Raw genomic sequence first — 17,698 nt, 5'->3', positions numbered from 1 at the left:
TTCTCTCCAAATTTGGTCATTTTCTGTTTTTTCTTTGTTCCGGTTATTTTTTATTGGTTATGGCTACCTGATTTGCCACAATTATTTCCAACCTTTTTGGCCTAGTTTTTAATGGTGGAATGTGGTCCGATCAACCATTTTTTTTAAAGCTTTTATTTTGCCACCTTCCATTGGTTGGTAGTGGTCATACGAGATGTGTGTCAAATTTGTCTACTTGTTCCTGCCTACTGCTGGCATGCCTGGGATGACCCAGATAATATTAGGTTATTTCAAGTTCACTGGTTTACTGTCTAATGAAAAGACTTTCATACGTTCATCATTCCCATTATGACATCCAGGGTTGGCATAATTCAGCATATTAATTTATATATTGATTACTTTCATTTTCACATAATACTTCAATAAAATTACACAAAATTACACAATACTAATAGTCAAGGAAAGTGGTTTTGGAAATCTGTCTATACCCAAGTAGATATAACTGCAGACCAGAGATCTTCAAAATGGGGCGTGAACTCCAAAAGTGGGCAGAACCTCCAAAATGGGGCGTAGACAATAATGTGTTTTTTTAACCTTAAACCGCATAAACACATTTCATTAAACCAAATACACAAAATAATGTTCTTTTTAGCAACATCATATGACCCCTTTAAGCAACAGGGCTCGAAATTCGCAGGGTAGGAGGAGGTAGTGATGCTGGGTGCAACTAATAAGGTGCCATTGTCCGGTGAGGTCCGGTTGGGGAGTCACGGAACGATCTCATATCGCATAATCTCATTAACTGTTTATCTCCTGAAGCATCTTTCTTTACCACGCTATTCAGCGCCAATCCCGCCGTGCAGTCAATTTCACTGGTTAAGGTTAGGGCTCTTTTCAAAGATTCGGCTCTTTTGGCTCGGCTCCCCTAGAAGAGCCGGCTCTTACGACTCCCAAATGGCTCTTCATTTAGTATCACGCGGAGCCTTCTATTTTAGCCCAATTTGTGTGTTGGTAAGCAATTTTTTATTCAGTGTTTTTATAATAGCCTTATTTTTATGCATTTTTTTCGTTACAAAAAAAAATACACAGATACTATTATTTTACATTTTAATAAACTTTAATAATAACACTTTAGTCTTTAGTGCAGGTTGGCATTCAGAAAAATCAGATGCCTCAGCTTGGATGTGCTATTATTTGCAAATCTCATTTGATTTATTTGTGAATTTAATTCATGTTTGTGAAACTTTAAGATTTATTTGTGGATCTCATTCTATTTATTTGTCAATATGTTTAATGTTTGTTAATCTCTTTACATTTATTTATGGATCGTAATCTATTTATTTGGAATTAAGCAACAATTCTATCTCTATAGTCCCCATTCCTTCTTTCACATAATGGTATGATAGTCTGTCCTCCCATGTGATTAGCCGCATGTGTATTTTTTATTTTTATTTTGTAACGAAAAAATGCATAAAAATAAGGCTTTTTTAATAACACTAAATAAAAAATTGCTAACCAACACACAAACCATTCACAATTGCTAAACTGGGCTAAAATAGAAGGCTCCGGCTGAAGATTCGGCTCTCCCCGACCGGAGTCGGCTCTTCTCGTTCGCTACAAAGAATCGGCTCTTAGAGCCGGCTCGTTCGCGAACGACACATCACTAGTTCCCGCCCCCATTTGGAAATCTCCAGGCTGCAGTTATACCCTTCTCTCCATACCTGCTTTGGTGAAATCATGGATCTTGTAATCCGAAACTGGCACAACAAATGCACATCCTTGTTGAGTTGTGAGAAATAGGCCTACTGCAGGGTTGAGTTAGTAAATTAATTAGGTCTAAAACATATCAGGTCTAAAACATATGATAAATTAGATGCTTGGAGGCTTCAAATGCAAATACATGTAAATTACAGCAGCTTCATTGGCTGCGCTCGCCAAGAAGTCGTTCCTAGTTTTCTATCTTGATCGTCCAAGTTTCCAGTTTTGTTGCGATTGAATGTGATTCAGCTGTTAATGTCTTCTTTCTTTGGATGACGATTGACGATTAAGCGACTGAATCCATCACTGAAGGGTAAGTGTGTAGAACAGAATACATTTGATTAGACTTAATTTGATTAGACATGGACAAGCTTGGTAAATTGATGCACTGCATTGTGAAGACAGTTTAGCAATGGTTTTACGAACGATTTCACAAAGTTGTCTTGAGTGTGTGTGCCGTGGACCTTTATGCATTTTAATTGTGGTGAATAGAAAAGTGATAAATATGTTACATAGGCATTGATTCTTGATGTGCGTATATGCTACAAACCTGAAAATCAGGCTTGACTAGGCTAGGTTTGACTATAGACCCTAAGGCAAAACTGATGGGCTACACACCCAAACTTGCCATCACAAGAGGTATATGGCTTTATGATGCTTTCAACTTCATCAGACACATATTTAACTTTATTAATTACAATAAATAAACAACTACTTGTCTAAAACAATCCAAAACATTTACCAGTGTGACATTGTTTTTTTAATTTATGGAAAAAAAAACAAAAATGGCAGATGCGCTTGTTAGATTTTTAGCATGAATAACAACAGCATTATAGGATGCCATTTTGACATTTTAAATAATGTAATTTTCTTTTATAATTTGAAATTCTGGAGCTAATGAAAAGTTTGCTTGAAAAGTGTTTTTTCCCCCTCTATTTCTATTTGTCTGCTAAATTGAGTTACTATAACTCAGGGATCCTCAAATCTGGCCCACGAGATCCACTTTCCTGCAGAGTTTAGCTCGAACCCTAATCAAACACACCTGAGCATGCTAATCAGTGTCTTCAGGATCATTAGAAAATCACAGGTAGCTGAGTTTGATCAGGGTTGGTGCTAAACTCGGCAGCGCATTGGACCTCCAGGGCAAGATTTGAGGAACCCTGCTATAACTGATGTATAACTGAGGGTTTTTTGTTTATAATTTTAGCTGTAAAGTCATGGCTTCCTCCAGCAGTGTGTCTAAAAAAAGCCTCACATGTTCCATATGTCTGGACGTGTTCACTGACCCTGTAACCACTTCCTGTGGCCACAACTTCTGCATGGTCTGCATCAGAAGCCACAGAGACCACAGTCCATGCCCAAGGTGCCCACTGTGTGGTAGGGAATTTGACTCAAAACAAGATTTTAACATAAACACAACCATTAAAGAAATTGCAGAGGACATCAAAAGGAAACGGGTCCAGGAGAAGCCTGAAGTGTCCTGTGACAGTTGCTCAAAGAAAAAAATGCGGACTGCTATTAAGTCATGCTTGCACTGTGGAACCTCTTTCTGTGAGTCTCACTTGGAGCCCCATAAAACTGCAGAAAAACTCATGAAACACAAACTAATTAACCCTGTGAAGAATCTTGAGGAATACATTTGCAAGAATCATGAAAGACCTCTGGATCTTTACTGTAGAGATGATCAGACAGCCATCTGTCAGTTCTGCACAGAGAGTGACCACAGGACTCATAATACTGTTCCTCTGGAGAAGGAGAGTTTGGTAATTATATATAGAATACTCAACTCAACTATGAAAATGAACAAAATTCAACAAACTGCATGCTGATGCTATACTACATCCATTTCTTTGTCCACAGAAATTGCTGATGAATAAAAAGATTGCGGTGCAGCAGAAAATTCAGGACAAGTTGCGGAAGATGAAAGAAATTAAACATTCTTTGAGGTTTAACAAAGTAAGTGGCATTGATTTGATTAATAGGATTTTATTTCTGAAGAAAACTTGTTTTGTCAATCAACTTCAAGGTCCTCAAGATTATTTAGTTTTATTTTGTAAGCACCTGCTTTGACAGTGTTGTGATGATTTTCCACTTCTGAAACTCGCAACAGCAAGCCAATGAGAAGGAGACTGAAGAGAACATCGTGTTTTTTAAGGACGTCTTTGACAGAAGCAATGCGGAGCTACTTGAGCTCACAGAGAAAAATCATAAAGAAACAGAAAGACGAGGAGAAGAGCTCATCAGAGAGCTAGATGAAGAGCTCGTGGAGCTAAAGAGAAGACAAACTGAGCTGGAGAAGCTCTCGCATCCTATGGATTTTACACAAGTCAGTCTTTCTCAACAAACCATGGTAAGAAATGAAGCCACATGCACACTTGGCTTAAGGGCCTTTTCCCCTCTGTTGTAGATTATTAGCCTCCTGCGCAACCCCAAATATACCAACCGCTCAAAAAACATCAGCATTAGCTCTCTTGAACATGGAGGTATTCTGAGGAAGACCATATTACATCTTCAGAGCGCCCTGGATGAGAAAATGAGAGAAACCGGTAAATATTCACCATGTAACCAATCATATTTACTCCATACACTCTTTAATCAGACTTTTTTCATTCTTGTTGTAGTTGGCAGAGAGCTGCGGAGTATAAAACATTATGCAGGTATGGTAAATCTGACTGCTTAAAGTTACATTTAGCATACTAAAAATTAACAGTTAAACTCTAAAGGCCCATTCATACAAAAAAAAGGTGACTATAAAGGTAACAATAACTATATTAGCATCCACACCAATGGACAATAACTGTTTATTTTAAACATGTGCTGCTGTTTTATGGTCTGCTGTTTTAAATGGCTGAGCTCTTTAAAGCAGGATGGATTCTGATTGGCTGTCAGTGTTTTTGTCTTTTATCAGCTGGAAAAAAAAAATTTCTCAAAGTGATTTCCTTGGTGTGAATAGGACTTAAGGTCCTGATATACTCACTGCGAAGTTCCTTTTCATTCTTTGGTCAAGGGTAAAAAGAAGTTTAAAATACCTGAGCATTGATACTGATAGCTAACATCCCGACATGACCCATGCTGCTGAGAGCGGTGTTTAGATGAATATGTAATGTGCTTTCCTCTCAATAACAAAGAAAACATAGTTTTAGCCTGATGACGTCACACCAGGATTATATCGGCGGCCTTAAACTTTACTAACAGAAAAGAAAATAATCCTTTATACTGATTTGTTGTAAGCACCAAATAAAGTTTTACATGATTAAAAGTGAAATAATGACTTGGCCAAAAGTTTACATGAACCTTTATATCATTTTTCAGTGGATGTGACACTTGACCCTGACACAGCTCATCCTGAGCTCATGCTGTCTGACGATGGGAAAAAGGTCTGGAATACAGGCAAGTCACAGAAGATTCCTGACACCCCAGAAAGGTTTAATTATTGCTCATGTGTCTTAGGAAAGGAGGGGTTCTCCTCACAGAAATTTTACTATGAGGTTCAAGTCAGTGCGATGGAGTGGGATTTAGGTGTGGCAAAAGAATCCATTGACAGAAAAGGGGATATTGGGCTCAACCCAGAGAATGGATATTGGACTATATGGCTGAGGAACAGGACTGAGTATGCAGCGAATGACTGCCCCCCTGTCCCTCTCACCTTGAAAGAGAAGCCAGTGAAAGTGGGAGTGTTTGTGGATTTTGAGGAGGGTTTGGTCTCTTTTTATGATGTTGAAGCCAGGTATCATATCTATTCTTTCACTGGGCAGTCTTTTCCTGGAAAACTCTGTCCATATTTCAGTCCTGGAGAATTTGAGAAAGGGCAGAACTCACATCCTCTGATCATTACACCTGTTGACTCTGTCGAATAAATCAACTTTTAAAGGAACTATTTAAAATGATTATGGTTATGAGTCTTTGTAGTCTTAACCCTCTCAGACCTAAATGATGTTAAATGCAAATATGACCATACTTTATTTCTTCTCTTAATTCAACAATGAATGATAATTAATCAAAAGACTCAATTCATTCATTAAAAAAAAAAAAAAAATTTCTAATGTCTGTTACATTGTTTGAATTTGAATGTCATTGTTGGAAGCAGGTAAGGTTAAAAATTATAAATGTATAAGATTAATACACATTTAATACAAAGAAACAAATAAATATGTGGTTAAAGCATTAGATTCATTTAGTTCCATTTATGTTGTTTATTTTCAATTTTCAGAAAGGGCTTAATTGTTATGAATGTTGATTATATATGTTAATTTTAATATCAGCATTCTTCAAGAACTTAATTTGTCAAAGTCAGATGTTTTTAAAGCAATAATGTACAAAAAACATTCAAAGGAAATCAAAAGGAAGTTCAAAACATGCAGCGATTCACCACATTCCAAATGATTTCATCTTCCCTCATTATTCACAGTTTTTGTGTACTCAATTTCTTTTCAGTAATTTTGTCTGTAAGACTCAAGACGTTTGATCTCTTTAATGTTTTATGGATTTTTGTCTTCTTCTAGTACAATGCTTTAATTGTCTTTTTGAAATTGCACTATACTCTGATGTCACCATCCTGCTAAGTTTTTTAAGCAGTTCTGGGGTGTAATTGTGACCAATAGTGATGTCAATGACATGGTACCTGTTCTGACAACTACGGACCACTTTACCAAGCTTGCTGTGTTCTGAAATAAATGTCAATGGGTTGCTCAATTCTTTCAAGCTTTCTCCCATTTGTGAAGATAATCATCATATGTTTTGTGGTTCCTGAATTTAGTCGTTTTCTGAAGGCATGGAAAAGACCTTGTTGTTGATCGCTAAATTTACATATTGGTGTGACCCAGAGAATCACATTGGAGCCAGGGTCACATAACTCAATGCATCTTTCCATTTCCTTTCTCCAACTCAATTCTTCGAGGGAAAAGAGATTTGGAGTGTCCTTCTTTTCCACTGTCTTTGCCATGGACTCTTTGGTCACAGTCTCTGATCCACTTTCACAAGGAAAGTAATTTCCACCAGGATGATGTTGCCTACTGTACTTTTCCCAGATCTGGAAGGCCCTATTACAGGGTTCCTCAAATCTTGCCCTGGAGGTCCAATGCGCTGCAGAGTTTTGCTCCAACCCTGATCAGACTCAGTTACCTGTGATTTTCTAATGATCCTGAAGACATTGATTAGCTAGGGTTAGTTTAGGGTTAACCCTAATTGATAGGGTTAGAGCTAAACTCTGCAGGAAAGTCTCGTGGGCCAGATTTGAAGATCCCTGCCCTATTAGAAGGATCCTTAAAGAATGTGGAACTGCTGTTTTGAACAACACATACACATAAACTAAACATAAACATTTTAAGGAATATTTTACAGCCTTTGTTGTCTCTGAAATATCAACATTTAAAAAAAATGGAGTTTGTGTATTTCACCCTTACCTTTTCTGTACATCAGCATGTATGGTAGATTGGAGCTGTCAAAGAAAAAAGAAAATACTTTTTACTACTAAACACTACTTCCAAGAAATACTTTTCACATTCATCACAAGAGAGAGAGAACAACACTCACTTTTTTAGTGATGCTTCTGAAGTCTGTAAAAATTGACATGAATATTAAAGAATAAATTATAAGTACAGTTTAAGTTATATAAATTAGCTATATGCTAATCAACCCAACAAACAAATGTACGTGTTACAGTGCAGTCATCAAAACGGTACCATATTTCATTTTCATAAGATCTGATGATTGCATCGTAGTGTCAACCAGTGTATCCACCCTTATGGTTGATAACGGCATAAAGATCATATTTAGGCCAATTATCCTGCAGAGACAGACAAGGGTTTTTAATGTTTAGACTATTTTGTATTGATTTTAAATAGCAGTTTACCTTTGGTATGATGATTTATTAATGATACCTCATTGGAGGTACTTGGAGGTAGACTGAGAGGTACACCCAGATGACATTCATTCTTCTTGTATCAAGTCAAACCTCTTCAGATGCAGAGTGAGAACAGAGGGATATTCATCTATTTCACTCCACTGCAAGAGTGGGAAAATTGCAAGAAAAAAAAAGAAAAAGCACATTTTAAGCACATGTTGAAAACTCATACTTTCCTTTTTTGACAGGTTCATAGAACGGTCATCTGAATGAGTGATGGATGTTTAAATTTTCATTTACTCACAGTTTCTGTTTCTGTTTTTTGGTCACATTCATCACAGTACATCCAGTCATCCTCTTCTAGTTTTTAATGCTTAAAGAAGGTTTTCAGACCGTTTTCCTATAGGGTCACCATGAAAAAACAATTACACCCTTCAGTTTTATTGGGAAGCAACTGCATATGATGGACATGATTAGTCTTCTTACCACATCATACGTCTCATCATTTCCAACATCAATAGACAGAAGTATTGAGATGAAGGTGTTGGTTTCTCTGGTTTCCTTGCTACATTTACAGAATTTTGTTATGTTGCTCATTTTCCCTTCAAATGCCTGGAACAAATGAACTGTGCTGTTGGTATGCAAGTCATGTATGATATATAGGCTATTTAATGTTATTGCATATCTGTCTGCATAACAGACTTATTTACAGCAACATTTAGCTAATATGTGAAATACCTTGGCATGGGTCTTCACTGCTTTTAAAATCTTCCGATAATACTCCACTGCTTGTTGCTCGGAGTCAAAAGTAAAAAAAATTATATTGTATTATATTATATTATTTTTATATTAATTTAAACAATTATTATCAAACAATTATATTCATTTAGTAACATAAATATATCTTAGTGTAGGCTATATCTTTATAGAGTTTTATAATTCATTATCTTCTTGTCGATCCACCAGTTCACATTTACAACTGCGTGTTTTCTGCGTAAAAATAAGGGTCGTTTCTTTGGCTTTGGTCTAAAGTTTAGACTAAACAAAGAGCAGAATGGCTTATTGAAAAATGAAAATTCTTTCTCTGCCAGCAGGTGGCGCTTATCGCCAGGAATATAGCCGTTTCCCCCGTAACCGCAGTAAACAAAGCACCTGACTTTGAAACCTGCAGCGCTCATATTTAATCAATTAAATAGCCTTTTGACGTGTAAGCGATATCTCATTTACATGTATATTTAGTTTTTTTCACTGGAGCACCACCTGATCTCCCATTGTTTCCTACCTGCACACATATCAATAGCATCGCTGGGCTGTAGGTTGCCAAGTTGAGGGGACAAATGGGTTGAAATTGGTATGCGTCGATCGTGTGAGAAAGATGCGTTTCATACAAGTTCTGGCAACTGGACAACCTTGGAATTTGTTGTGATTATTCATATAAGGAGGTTTGGGGAGTTACTTACGGGAGTTTTACCAGAAGCGAATGTAGCAAACATATAAAATACACCCAGTGGGATATTTTTTATAGAAAGATTAAAAATACGGGAGAAATACGGGAAAATATTTAAACGGGATGATAGCGGGATGGAATGGTAAAATATGGGAGAATCCCGGGAAAAACGGGAGGGTTGTATGGGTATTTCACATAAATCAACATAGCCTACACAATAAGCAGACCACACAATAAGAACGTTTAGCCTTTATCTTTCGACAATAATTTTAAGCATTGATGTGGTGATGTTAGTCATCCCACCTGCTGGGAGCTTCACGTTTCTCGGCTGTGACATTTCCTGGGGTTTTTACCAGGTATTTTTTTTACCATCTCTGAGTATCAACAGCTCCTTTGAATCACATTCAGCCACTATTACCCACCCTCTTAAAATCCATTTTATAGTTGCTTATCGACCCCCAGGACCACTAGGTAACTTCGTGGAAGAATTAGATGTGCTGCTCTCAAACTTTCCTGAGGATGGTACTCCCCTAGTTATGCTTGGAGACTTCAACATCCACCTAAATAAACCTCAGGCTGCAGACTTCCACACTCTGCTTGCCTCTTTTGATCTAGCAATGCGAAAACTGCTGATAATACTGAGGGACCTTATATATGAATGCTTAGATAGGTTATTTACACACAACACTGCTCCACTGATCATGTACTGGTTACTCCACTGCACACCTCGGATCACTTCCTCCTCACTCTTAACCTCAACATGGTTCCTGACACAACACATACCCCTACACATGTCACTTTTCGACGTAAACTACGCTCTCTCTCACCCTCCCGGCTATCTGCTATGGTTCCATCTTTGCTTCCTTCCCCTGAACAGTTATCATCTCTTGATGTTAACAGTGCTACTGATACTTTCTGCTCCACTCTTACGTCTTGTTTAGACACTATCTGCCCCTTGTCGTCCAGGCCAGCTCGTACCATCTCTTCTGCCCCTTGGCTATCTGATGTTCTCCGTGAGCATCGCTCTAAGCTCAGAGCTGCAGAAAGAGTATGGCGCAAATCACAAAATCCTACTGACCTTAATGTATATCGATCACTCCTCTCTTCATTCTCTGCTAATATCTCCACTGCTAAAAGGACGTACTATCACAACAAAATTAACAATTCGCCTAACTCTCGCATGCTCTTTAAAACATTTTCCTCCCTCCTTTGTCCTCCTCCTCCCCCTCCTTCATCAACTCTAACAGCTGACGACTTTGCCACATTCTTCATTAATAAAATTACAAACCTCAGTGCACAATTTGCCACACCACAAACGGTCAAACACATCTTACCAGCAAACATACAATCGTTTTCATCCTTCTCTCCACTCTCGGAGGCAGAAGTCTCTCAACTCATCCTTTCCAACCATCCTACTACTTGTCCACTCGATCCTTTTCCATCTCATCTCCTTCAAGCCATTTCTCCTGCCGTTGTACCTGCACTCACTCACATCGTTAACACATCCCTTCACACTGGTGTTTTTCCCTCAACATTTAAACAGGCTCGTATAACCCCACTTCTTAAGAAACCCACTCTTAACCCAACTCTTTTAGAGAACTACAGACCAGTTTCCCTTCTACCTTTCATTGCAAAAACACTTGAACGAGTTGTGTTCAACCAAGTCTCAGCCTTTCTCACACAGAACAACCTCCTGGACAGCAACCAATCTGGCTTCAGAAGTGGACATTCGACCGAGACTGCCTTGCTTTCAGTTGTTGAAGCCCTAAGACTGGCAAGAGCAGCTTCCAAATCTTCTATACTTATTTGGCTGGATCTGTCTGCTGCTTTTGATACGGTGAACCACCAGATTCTCCTGTCAACCCTATTGGAAAATGGCATCTCAGGAACCGCACGCCAGTGGTTTGAGTCTTACCTCTCAGATAGGTCCTTCAAGGTATCTTGGAGAGGTGAGGTGTCCAAGTCGCAACATCTAGCTACTGGGGTGCCTCAGGGCTCAGTACTTGGACCACTTCTCTTCTCTGTCTACATGGCATCACTAGGTTCTGTCATTCAGAAACATGGCTTTTCATATCACTGCTATGCTGATGACACTCAACTCTACCTCTCATTCCATCCTGATGATCCGACGATAGCTGCTCGCATCTCAGCATGTCTAACAGACATTTCTTGTTGGATGACGGACCATCACCTTCAACTCAACCTGGCTAAGACAGAACTGCTTGTGGTTTCAACAAACCCATCACTTTATCAAAATTTCACCATCCAGTTAGGCTCATCAACCATAACTCCTTCAAAAACAGCTAGAAACCTTGGAGTTGTGATTGATGATAAGCTGAATTTCTCAGACCACATTGCTAAAACTGCCGTGTGTGAGTGAGTAAGTGAGAGAGTGTGTGTGTGAGTGAGAGAGTGAGTGTGTGTGAAAGTGTGTGTGTGTGTGAGTGAGTGAGTGAGTGAGTGAGTGAGTGAGTGAGTGAGTGAGTGAGTGAGTGAGTGAGTGAGTGAGTGAGTGAGTGTGTGTGAAGGTGTATATATATATATTTATATACACCTTGCTACGTGTACTGCGTTAGGCTAATCGAGACTTGTCATTTGCACTTATATATTGTTGCTCTTTTGTTAGTTTTGACTGCTTTTATTGTCCTCATTTGTAAGTCGCTTTGGATAAAAGCGTCTGCTAAATGACTAAATGTAAATGTAAATGTTTTCATGCTGTATAAAGAGTGGACAGTTGATTTGTATAGGAGGCTTCTGTAAACGTGTCTGTAAGGCAAACCAGTTTTGCACCTGTTGCCTTTTGTTTGATATGTGTATGAATAAACACATTCAGAGATTTTTAAATGCATAATTTATGCTAAATTCTATTAAGTCAAGTGGGATAAAACAATAGCGAGTATTTATCACAAAGAAAACTAATAGCCTAGTGAATTAAATTATTAAGACTATTCTATTTTGGAATATTTACCTCAGATGAATGTCGCCTTTTCTTCTGGTACACGGAGGAAATTCAAAGAGGACAAAGCACTGTCCAACTTCGCCAGAAAAATGACAAGTTATAGTTTTACTTTCGAATTCGCGCGTTAAAGTAACGACGGAAACTGTCAAGTGGACAGAACTTTTGCAGAACATAATTCAAAATTGATCATTTTATTTCACATTTTATTAGGATGATATCATTCATTTGAAAAAACTAAACAGGGTTTATTAATTGTAGCCTACTAGGCTACGAAAATAATAAAATAGGCTAATTTGTCAAAGAAGTAGACTAACAATCATAAGTCATAAGTCTTAAAACCAAAGATTATTTTCTTTATAGATAAAATTCCTGAGATGGGTTTCAAAGACTGCTCTGATTATCCCCGATGTGAGGTGACAGATCAGTGACCATTATATCCCACAGATCCCACACTCATAATCGGCCTATACATTGGCTAGCTAACAACAAATTGATTCATTAGTCAATGAATGTAGAAGTGTCTCTGTGTTTAAAATGTTGTCATGTCGACGAGATCCTGGACTTCATTCCAGCAGGGACTCGGTTCTTCTTAGCATGTTTGGAAACCTCCGGGTAGACGTAAGACCATGAAGAGAGTGGAGCGATCCTTGATTTGGTGGTCTAAAAACGTATCATTGTCTTCTAGTTGTTTATCTGTGTACAGCAGCCTCAGGGACGATGGATCACCCCCTATGGTAAGATTTAAGAAGCAACATTCGAACATAATTTATTACTAGGCTATTAATAATTAATTATTAACAAATAATTAATATTATTAGATTATTAGAAAAAATAAGATACATTTCCTTAGTCTCCGTTCTCCACAAATGCTTAAAATTAGGCTATAACTATTTTTAACGATGGTGGGTTCACCATGGTTACAAACGTGACCGGAAATAAAACATAAACTTTTTAAGAATAATGTATACTATAGGCTATTTAATTAGACTATGACCAAATTGATTAACATATTTTAGCATTTGATATTACCTGCTTGCCCGGGCAATTTTTCTGCAACTTTCTTTTTGAATTGCAAAATTGTCGTTTTGTTGAATTCTTCCTCTGATGTCGCAACATCGACCGTTTTCTTCTCCCCCTTTATTCCAACCACTATGATCTGGTAAATCTTTCCCATTTTAGGAGAACACCTAAACAAGTTATTACAAAACTCCGTATGAACCGCGGACGTTTCACTTTCTGTTTTATATGCTTGAGTGTTGACGCCCTAGCCTAGGCTATTTGATAAAAACATAAATAGGGTCATATTCGCCTATGTCTTTGCTCTTTAGATAATAACAATAATAAAAAAAAAATCAAACTATCTACTTTTATCTAACCTCAGCCCCTCAGCCGAGAAGCCATGTGACAAACTGGAAAGAGAACAAAACACTGTCAACATATAACCTAGGTTTCATTTCTAAACCACCTGCTGGAGAAACATGACGGAACAACAGCGGGAAGAAAAACGCTATGATCCCAACGACAAAACACTTAAGTTTGTAACGCGCCAGGATGACATAAGTATGTATATAGCCTTACATTTATGTAAACTCACGTTAGATGGTGTCGGTAGGGTTTCTTTTTTGATTTCCCGTTGAAAAAACCAGCATATGCTGGTTAGGTATGTTTTGAAGCTGGGATGCTGATTTGAGCATAAACCAGCAAAGGACCAGCTCAAACCAGCATCCCAGCTTCAAAACATACCTAACCAGCATATGCTGGTTTTACAGGCAGAGAGAAACCAAAAACAAGTGCGCTGTGTCTAGGTAACGTTAATTGCATACTATACGCGTATAAAATGAGTAGGCTAACAAAAATTACTGAGCGCACTTTATCTACGGTAGGCTAGCTAAATCTAAGAGCGATCTAATATCCTATTAAATATAGCTAATTTTGAAGGCAATGATTAGGCTAATTACTGAATATTGAGTTATGCTACTTTATTTTTTATTGTTTTAATGAGCCTATAAACAGCAGGCAGTAGGCTAAATGTTTCGACAGTATTTTGTCACGACCTCATTATGCTGTTTAATTCGGGCAGTGGCATCCAGTCATCATCTTAAAAGCTGTTTTTACTCAAATTTTGTGAAACAAATAATTAAAAATTAAATGAGTCGATAAATTAAAAAAAGAGTGATATTATTTCCAGTTCATTCATCACACTTGAAATGGTGACGTCGAGTTCATTGCACAAAGGAGCAATGACCAAACATTTGGGTAAACTGATTATCTAGGTATTGCGTATAGAAACTTTGTATTTTTATGAATTCCAGTGATTGTATGCTATGATGAGTCATTAGTCCTGAATTTCCATGTGATCATTTAAGCGGTTACTCTGCATCCTTAGAATGTTGCATTAAATTAAATTATTATTAATATTTGTCTTCAACCTTAAGACACCAGTTAACTAATATACTTTCAGCTGGGGATGATGACCCTGAGACTCGTCGTGCTGAGATGTCATGTGGCCATGCAGTGACTCCACAGTCACTGACTGCGTGGTGTCGTAGTCTACTGGACCAGGTAATACATTTATTCAAACTAAAGAATCAGTTCTTGTTAACAGGCACATACAGTAAACTAAAAGTATGTCATATTCTCAGGGTCAGCACAAGTTCCTATGCCCTGCACTTAAAGAAGGCACACTACAAAGATGCAATGCAGAATGGCCCTATGTGGAAATGCGGAGGTTGGCTGTACTGACTCAAGAGGAGCAGAGCCATTTTGAAGAGACGATGGCTGTCCTTGCTGCAGCAGAGTACTGCGAACACAAAACAGTGAGTTGCTGGCATAAATCACAACATATATCCAAGGATAATTGCATTCTTGAATAGACTCATAAAAGCTAGCACTGAAGTTAACTTTATCTTCAGTGTCCTGGATGTCAGACATTCGTCGAGAGAGCCGACATTACCAACCTCTGTGTCATGTGCACAATCTGCACGGCTGAGAAGGGTCGGACATTTCATTTCTGCTGGCAGTGTATGAGACAGTGGAAAGGCCCAGGCCCTCGATCTGACCGCTGTAACAATCCCGGCTGCACTAATCCCGACATTGAAAAGTTGGCAAAATGTTGTTATACAACGCTACCTGAAGTCAATAATGTGAGCTGTCCCTCAATGCGAGCTTGCCCTACTTGTGGCATCCTTGTGGAGCATGACACAACAGGGTGTAAGAATGTCATATGTAATCGCTGCAGGGTAGAATTCTGCTTTGTTTGCCTGAAAGTCACTCAAGTATGCTTGCAAACAAGCAGTTACTTCATTGCCTGTTCAGATGGGGTCGCGCCACGGCAGACTTCCATTCCTTCCTGGAACAGAAACTGAAAACCATTGAAGAAGCCAAACAAAATGATGTAAACGTGACATGATAAAATGTGTAGCTTGAATGCAATGCAAGTTGCTTTGGATTAAAATCTGTGCCAAATGCATAAATGCCATGTAGTAAACTATATTTAAATGTGTTTATTCCTTTTGTGTGTGATAAAAAAATCATCCACAGTATATAAGGCGAAGGCTTTCTGTCTGTGCCAAATGCATAAATGCCATGTAGTAAACTATATTTAAATGTGTTTATTCCTTTTGTGTGTGATAAAAAAGCATCCACAGTATATAAGGTGAAGGCTTTCTGCCCATTGTTCTTATATTGACTGTTTTATTCTTTCAATAGAATGGCATGTTCTTAACAATTTAACTATTTGCTTGCTATCACGCAGAGGCATAAACGAGAGTGAATTTGAAGATGTTTTCATATTTTAGAATGGTCACATGGCCTCTTAAATTTTCTTCTGCCTTTCCAGGTGTGGCATAAATTGCTCTAACATACAACAATAAAATCAGTTAGCTGACAAATATTGTGCCATGGTATATTTAATCAGTACTAAAAACAAAAATAGGAAAAAATGATAGAAAATGTAAACAACTGTTGCTTCCCAAGTATGTAAACAAAAAACAGGAAGACATTTCTCAGTTCAAGTATAGCCATGTGACAAAGGTCAAATTTGAAATGGAATTTCCCTTAAAGTCTATAAGGTTTTGGCAATTGTAAAGTGAAAGTCAGCACACATCAGGTATGATGCCAAATTCAACATTATGACAGATGTGATGATAGGCAGGCTTAATAAATAAAGGGATTAGAGCTGTCACAGTTTTGGTTTCTGTTACACTGAAACCAAAAATCTTTGCCGTTTATCGGAGAACTGTGCCATTGGAAGATGAAGACATTCCTTTATTATTCTCCAGAATTTTCCTTTTAATAAGCCAGTGACTCAAATGTTAGACAGCTAAACAATAATTTTTTGACAAATGTTAAATGGATTATCCCTTAAAGCCCAAAACATTTATGCAAATATGAACAGATCAGATGCGGTTTCAGCAAAACTTAATGAAAAATACGAAGCAGTTAAATAATGCAATAATTGGCATGCAAAAGCTGAAATATAAATACTGATACAAACGGGTCATTCTGTGCATGGTAATCTAATAACAAACAATGTGTTTTGCTCCTAATATGGTTCATTTTATACTGAAATCTTCAATCACAGAGGAATGACCGCAGGCCTTCTTAACCTCTTCGAAACCATTTTTTTTTTTTTAAGAAATCGCATTAACTGCTAGCTAACAGCAGTACATCATTTGAGAAAAGAGTGCTTGGACATACTGTGTTAGGACTATGAAGTACAGACTAATAAAGAAAGACTAACAATGCCCTCTAGTGTGTAAGTATGCAAGTAACCCTTAAAAGGTTGTTGTCAGCTACATATTAAGCATCTAATCTGTAACAGTAAAACAAAACGTACATTAGGTTTGCAAACAAGGAACATAAATCTTTATAATTCCTACCATGATTGTGGGCAGAGAAGAAATCGCATGAAATAGTTGACCCCAAAATGAAATGTCATTTACTTATCCTAACGTGGTTGATGGGAACTGGGGCTGTTTAAAGCTTAAAAAAAAAACATGAACACATACAATTACATCCTATAACACGTGTGCACGTAACGCAATATTGTAATGCATTACTTTTAAAAGTAACTTTCCCCAACACTGTCTGTACCTTCCTAAAGACCTTTCAGTTTCCTTCTACTTTGTAATCACCCCTTTTTGAAATCACACAAAAGAGGACAATATCTGCTTCGTCATGCCTGGAGCTGATCCGTGCTGGTTGCTGAGGAAATACTTCAACTTTGCGCTGTCGATCGCCGGATCGGCTTTCACCGTGGACGAAGCGGATTTTCACCTTAAAACTGTAGTTTCCCAAAGGCTGACCCAGAAATACCATTTGAAACAGCCCTCGGTTTGCTACGTCACAAACCAATAACCAATCACGTCAAGGGATCGATTCCTATCACTAGCATGCAAAATATACCAATACGGGACTAATTTGCATATTCATAGATCAGCGTATAGTAAATGAGGCAAGGGTGTAGAGTTGCATTCAAGCTATTTTAAGGAATGAGAAAATTATTTTCACAAGAAAAAACATTTAAATATGTAATTTTGATGATCAAAGATAAGTTTTAAGGGAAAAAATATTTGACTACAGGGGGACTTTAATACTAGTGAAACCGATCTCAAAAACTTTAAAACATCATCACAAGCCAGTATTCCTGTAATCATTCCAAAAATGTTTTTCATTATAGAGTAGACATTACAATGTCTTAGACATTTCAAAA

At 37.8% G+C, this 17,698-nt stretch overlaps 3 protein-coding genes and 1 pseudogene across 3 annotated transcripts; 2 read left to right on the top strand and 2 right to left on the bottom strand.

The window, feature by feature from the left end:
- Positions 1-1,858: 1,858 nt before the first annotated feature.
- On the top strand, positions 1,859-5,694 carry LOC107738038 (E3 ubiquitin-protein ligase TRIM39-like). The gene is made up of 7 exons (XM_016549711.1): positions 1,859-2,050; positions 2,945-3,500; positions 3,598-3,693; positions 3,848-4,063; positions 4,145-4,283; positions 4,359-4,394; positions 5,050-5,694. Exons 2-7 carry the CDS (start codon positions 2,955-2,957, stop codon positions 5,592-5,594), a joined length of 1,578 nt encoding a protein of 525 aa, XP_016405197.1. The 5' UTR covers positions 1,859-2,050; positions 2,945-2,954; the 3' UTR covers positions 5,595-5,694.
- Positions 5,695-5,811: 117 nt separating this feature from the next.
- On the bottom strand, positions 5,812-10,007 carry LOC107738077 (ubiquitin carboxyl-terminal hydrolase 2-like; annotated as a pseudogene).
- A 2,298-nt stretch (positions 10,008-12,305) lies between these two features.
- On the bottom strand, positions 12,306-13,327 carry LOC107738040 (ubiquitin-like). Its single transcript, XM_016549713.1, has 2 exons — positions 13,015-13,327; positions 12,306-12,714 (listed from the first exon to the last, which is right to left on the bottom strand). The coding sequence occupies exons 1-2, from the start codon at positions 13,157-13,159 to the stop codon at positions 12,575-12,577; spliced, it is 285 nt and encodes a 94-aa protein (XP_016405199.1). The 5' UTR covers positions 13,160-13,327; the 3' UTR covers positions 12,306-12,574.
- Positions 13,328-13,377: 50 nt separating this feature from the next.
- On the top strand, positions 13,378-15,450 carry LOC107738039 (probable E3 ubiquitin-protein ligase RNF144A-A). The gene is made up of 4 exons (XM_016549712.1): positions 13,378-13,545; positions 14,447-14,547; positions 14,628-14,801; positions 14,898-15,450. The coding sequence occupies exons 1-4, from the start codon at positions 13,464-13,466 to the stop codon at positions 15,348-15,350; spliced, it is 810 nt and encodes a 269-aa protein (XP_016405198.1). The 5' UTR covers positions 13,378-13,463; the 3' UTR covers positions 15,351-15,450.
- Positions 15,451-17,698: the final 2,248 nt, after the last annotated feature.

This window comes from Sinocyclocheilus rhinocerous, unplaced genomic scaffold (genome assembly GCF_001515625.1).
Source record: "Sinocyclocheilus rhinocerous isolate Xijiao unplaced genomic scaffold, SAMN03320098_v1.1 scaffold494, whole genome shotgun sequence".
In the NCBI taxonomy this organism is placed as follows: domain Eukaryota; kingdom Metazoa; phylum Chordata; class Actinopteri; order Cypriniformes; family Cyprinidae; genus Sinocyclocheilus; species Sinocyclocheilus rhinocerous.
Note: the sequence above shows the minus strand (reverse complement) of the source record. Positions and strands in the feature narration are given on the sequence as shown.

Excerpts from the sequence above, each read along its gene's own strand:
- LOC107738038 (XM_016549711.1), top strand. The coding sequence starts at position 2,955 with ATGGCTTCCTCCAGCAGTGTGTCTAAAAAAAGCCTCACATGTTCCATA. Across the intron at positions 4,064-4,144 it reads ATCCTATGGATTTTACACAA|ATTATTAGCCTCCTGCGCAA; the intron begins GTCAGTCTTTCT and ends CCTCTGTTGTAG. Across the intron at positions 4,284-4,358 it reads TGAGAAAATGAGAGAAACCG|TTGGCAGAGAGCTGCGGAGT; the intron begins GTAAATATTCAC and ends TTCTTGTTGTAG.
- LOC107738040 (XM_016549713.1), bottom strand. The coding sequence starts at position 13,159 with ATGGGAAAGATTTACCAGATCATAGTGGTTGGAATAAAGGGGGAGAAG. Across the intron at positions 12,715-13,014 it reads AAAATTGCCCGGGCAAGCAG|GGGGTGATCCATCGTCCCTG; the intron begins GTAATATCAAAT and ends ATCTTACCATAG.
- LOC107738039 (XM_016549712.1), top strand. The coding sequence starts at position 13,464 with ATGACGGAACAACAGCGGGAAGAAAAACGCTATGATCCCAACGACAAA. Across the intron at positions 13,546-14,446 it reads AACGCGCCAGGATGACATAA|CTGGGGATGATGACCCTGAG; the intron begins GTATGTATATAG and ends ATATACTTTCAG. Across the intron at positions 14,802-14,897 it reads AGTACTGCGAACACAAAACA|TGTCCTGGATGTCAGACATT; the intron begins GTGAGTTGCTGG and ends CTTTATCTTCAG.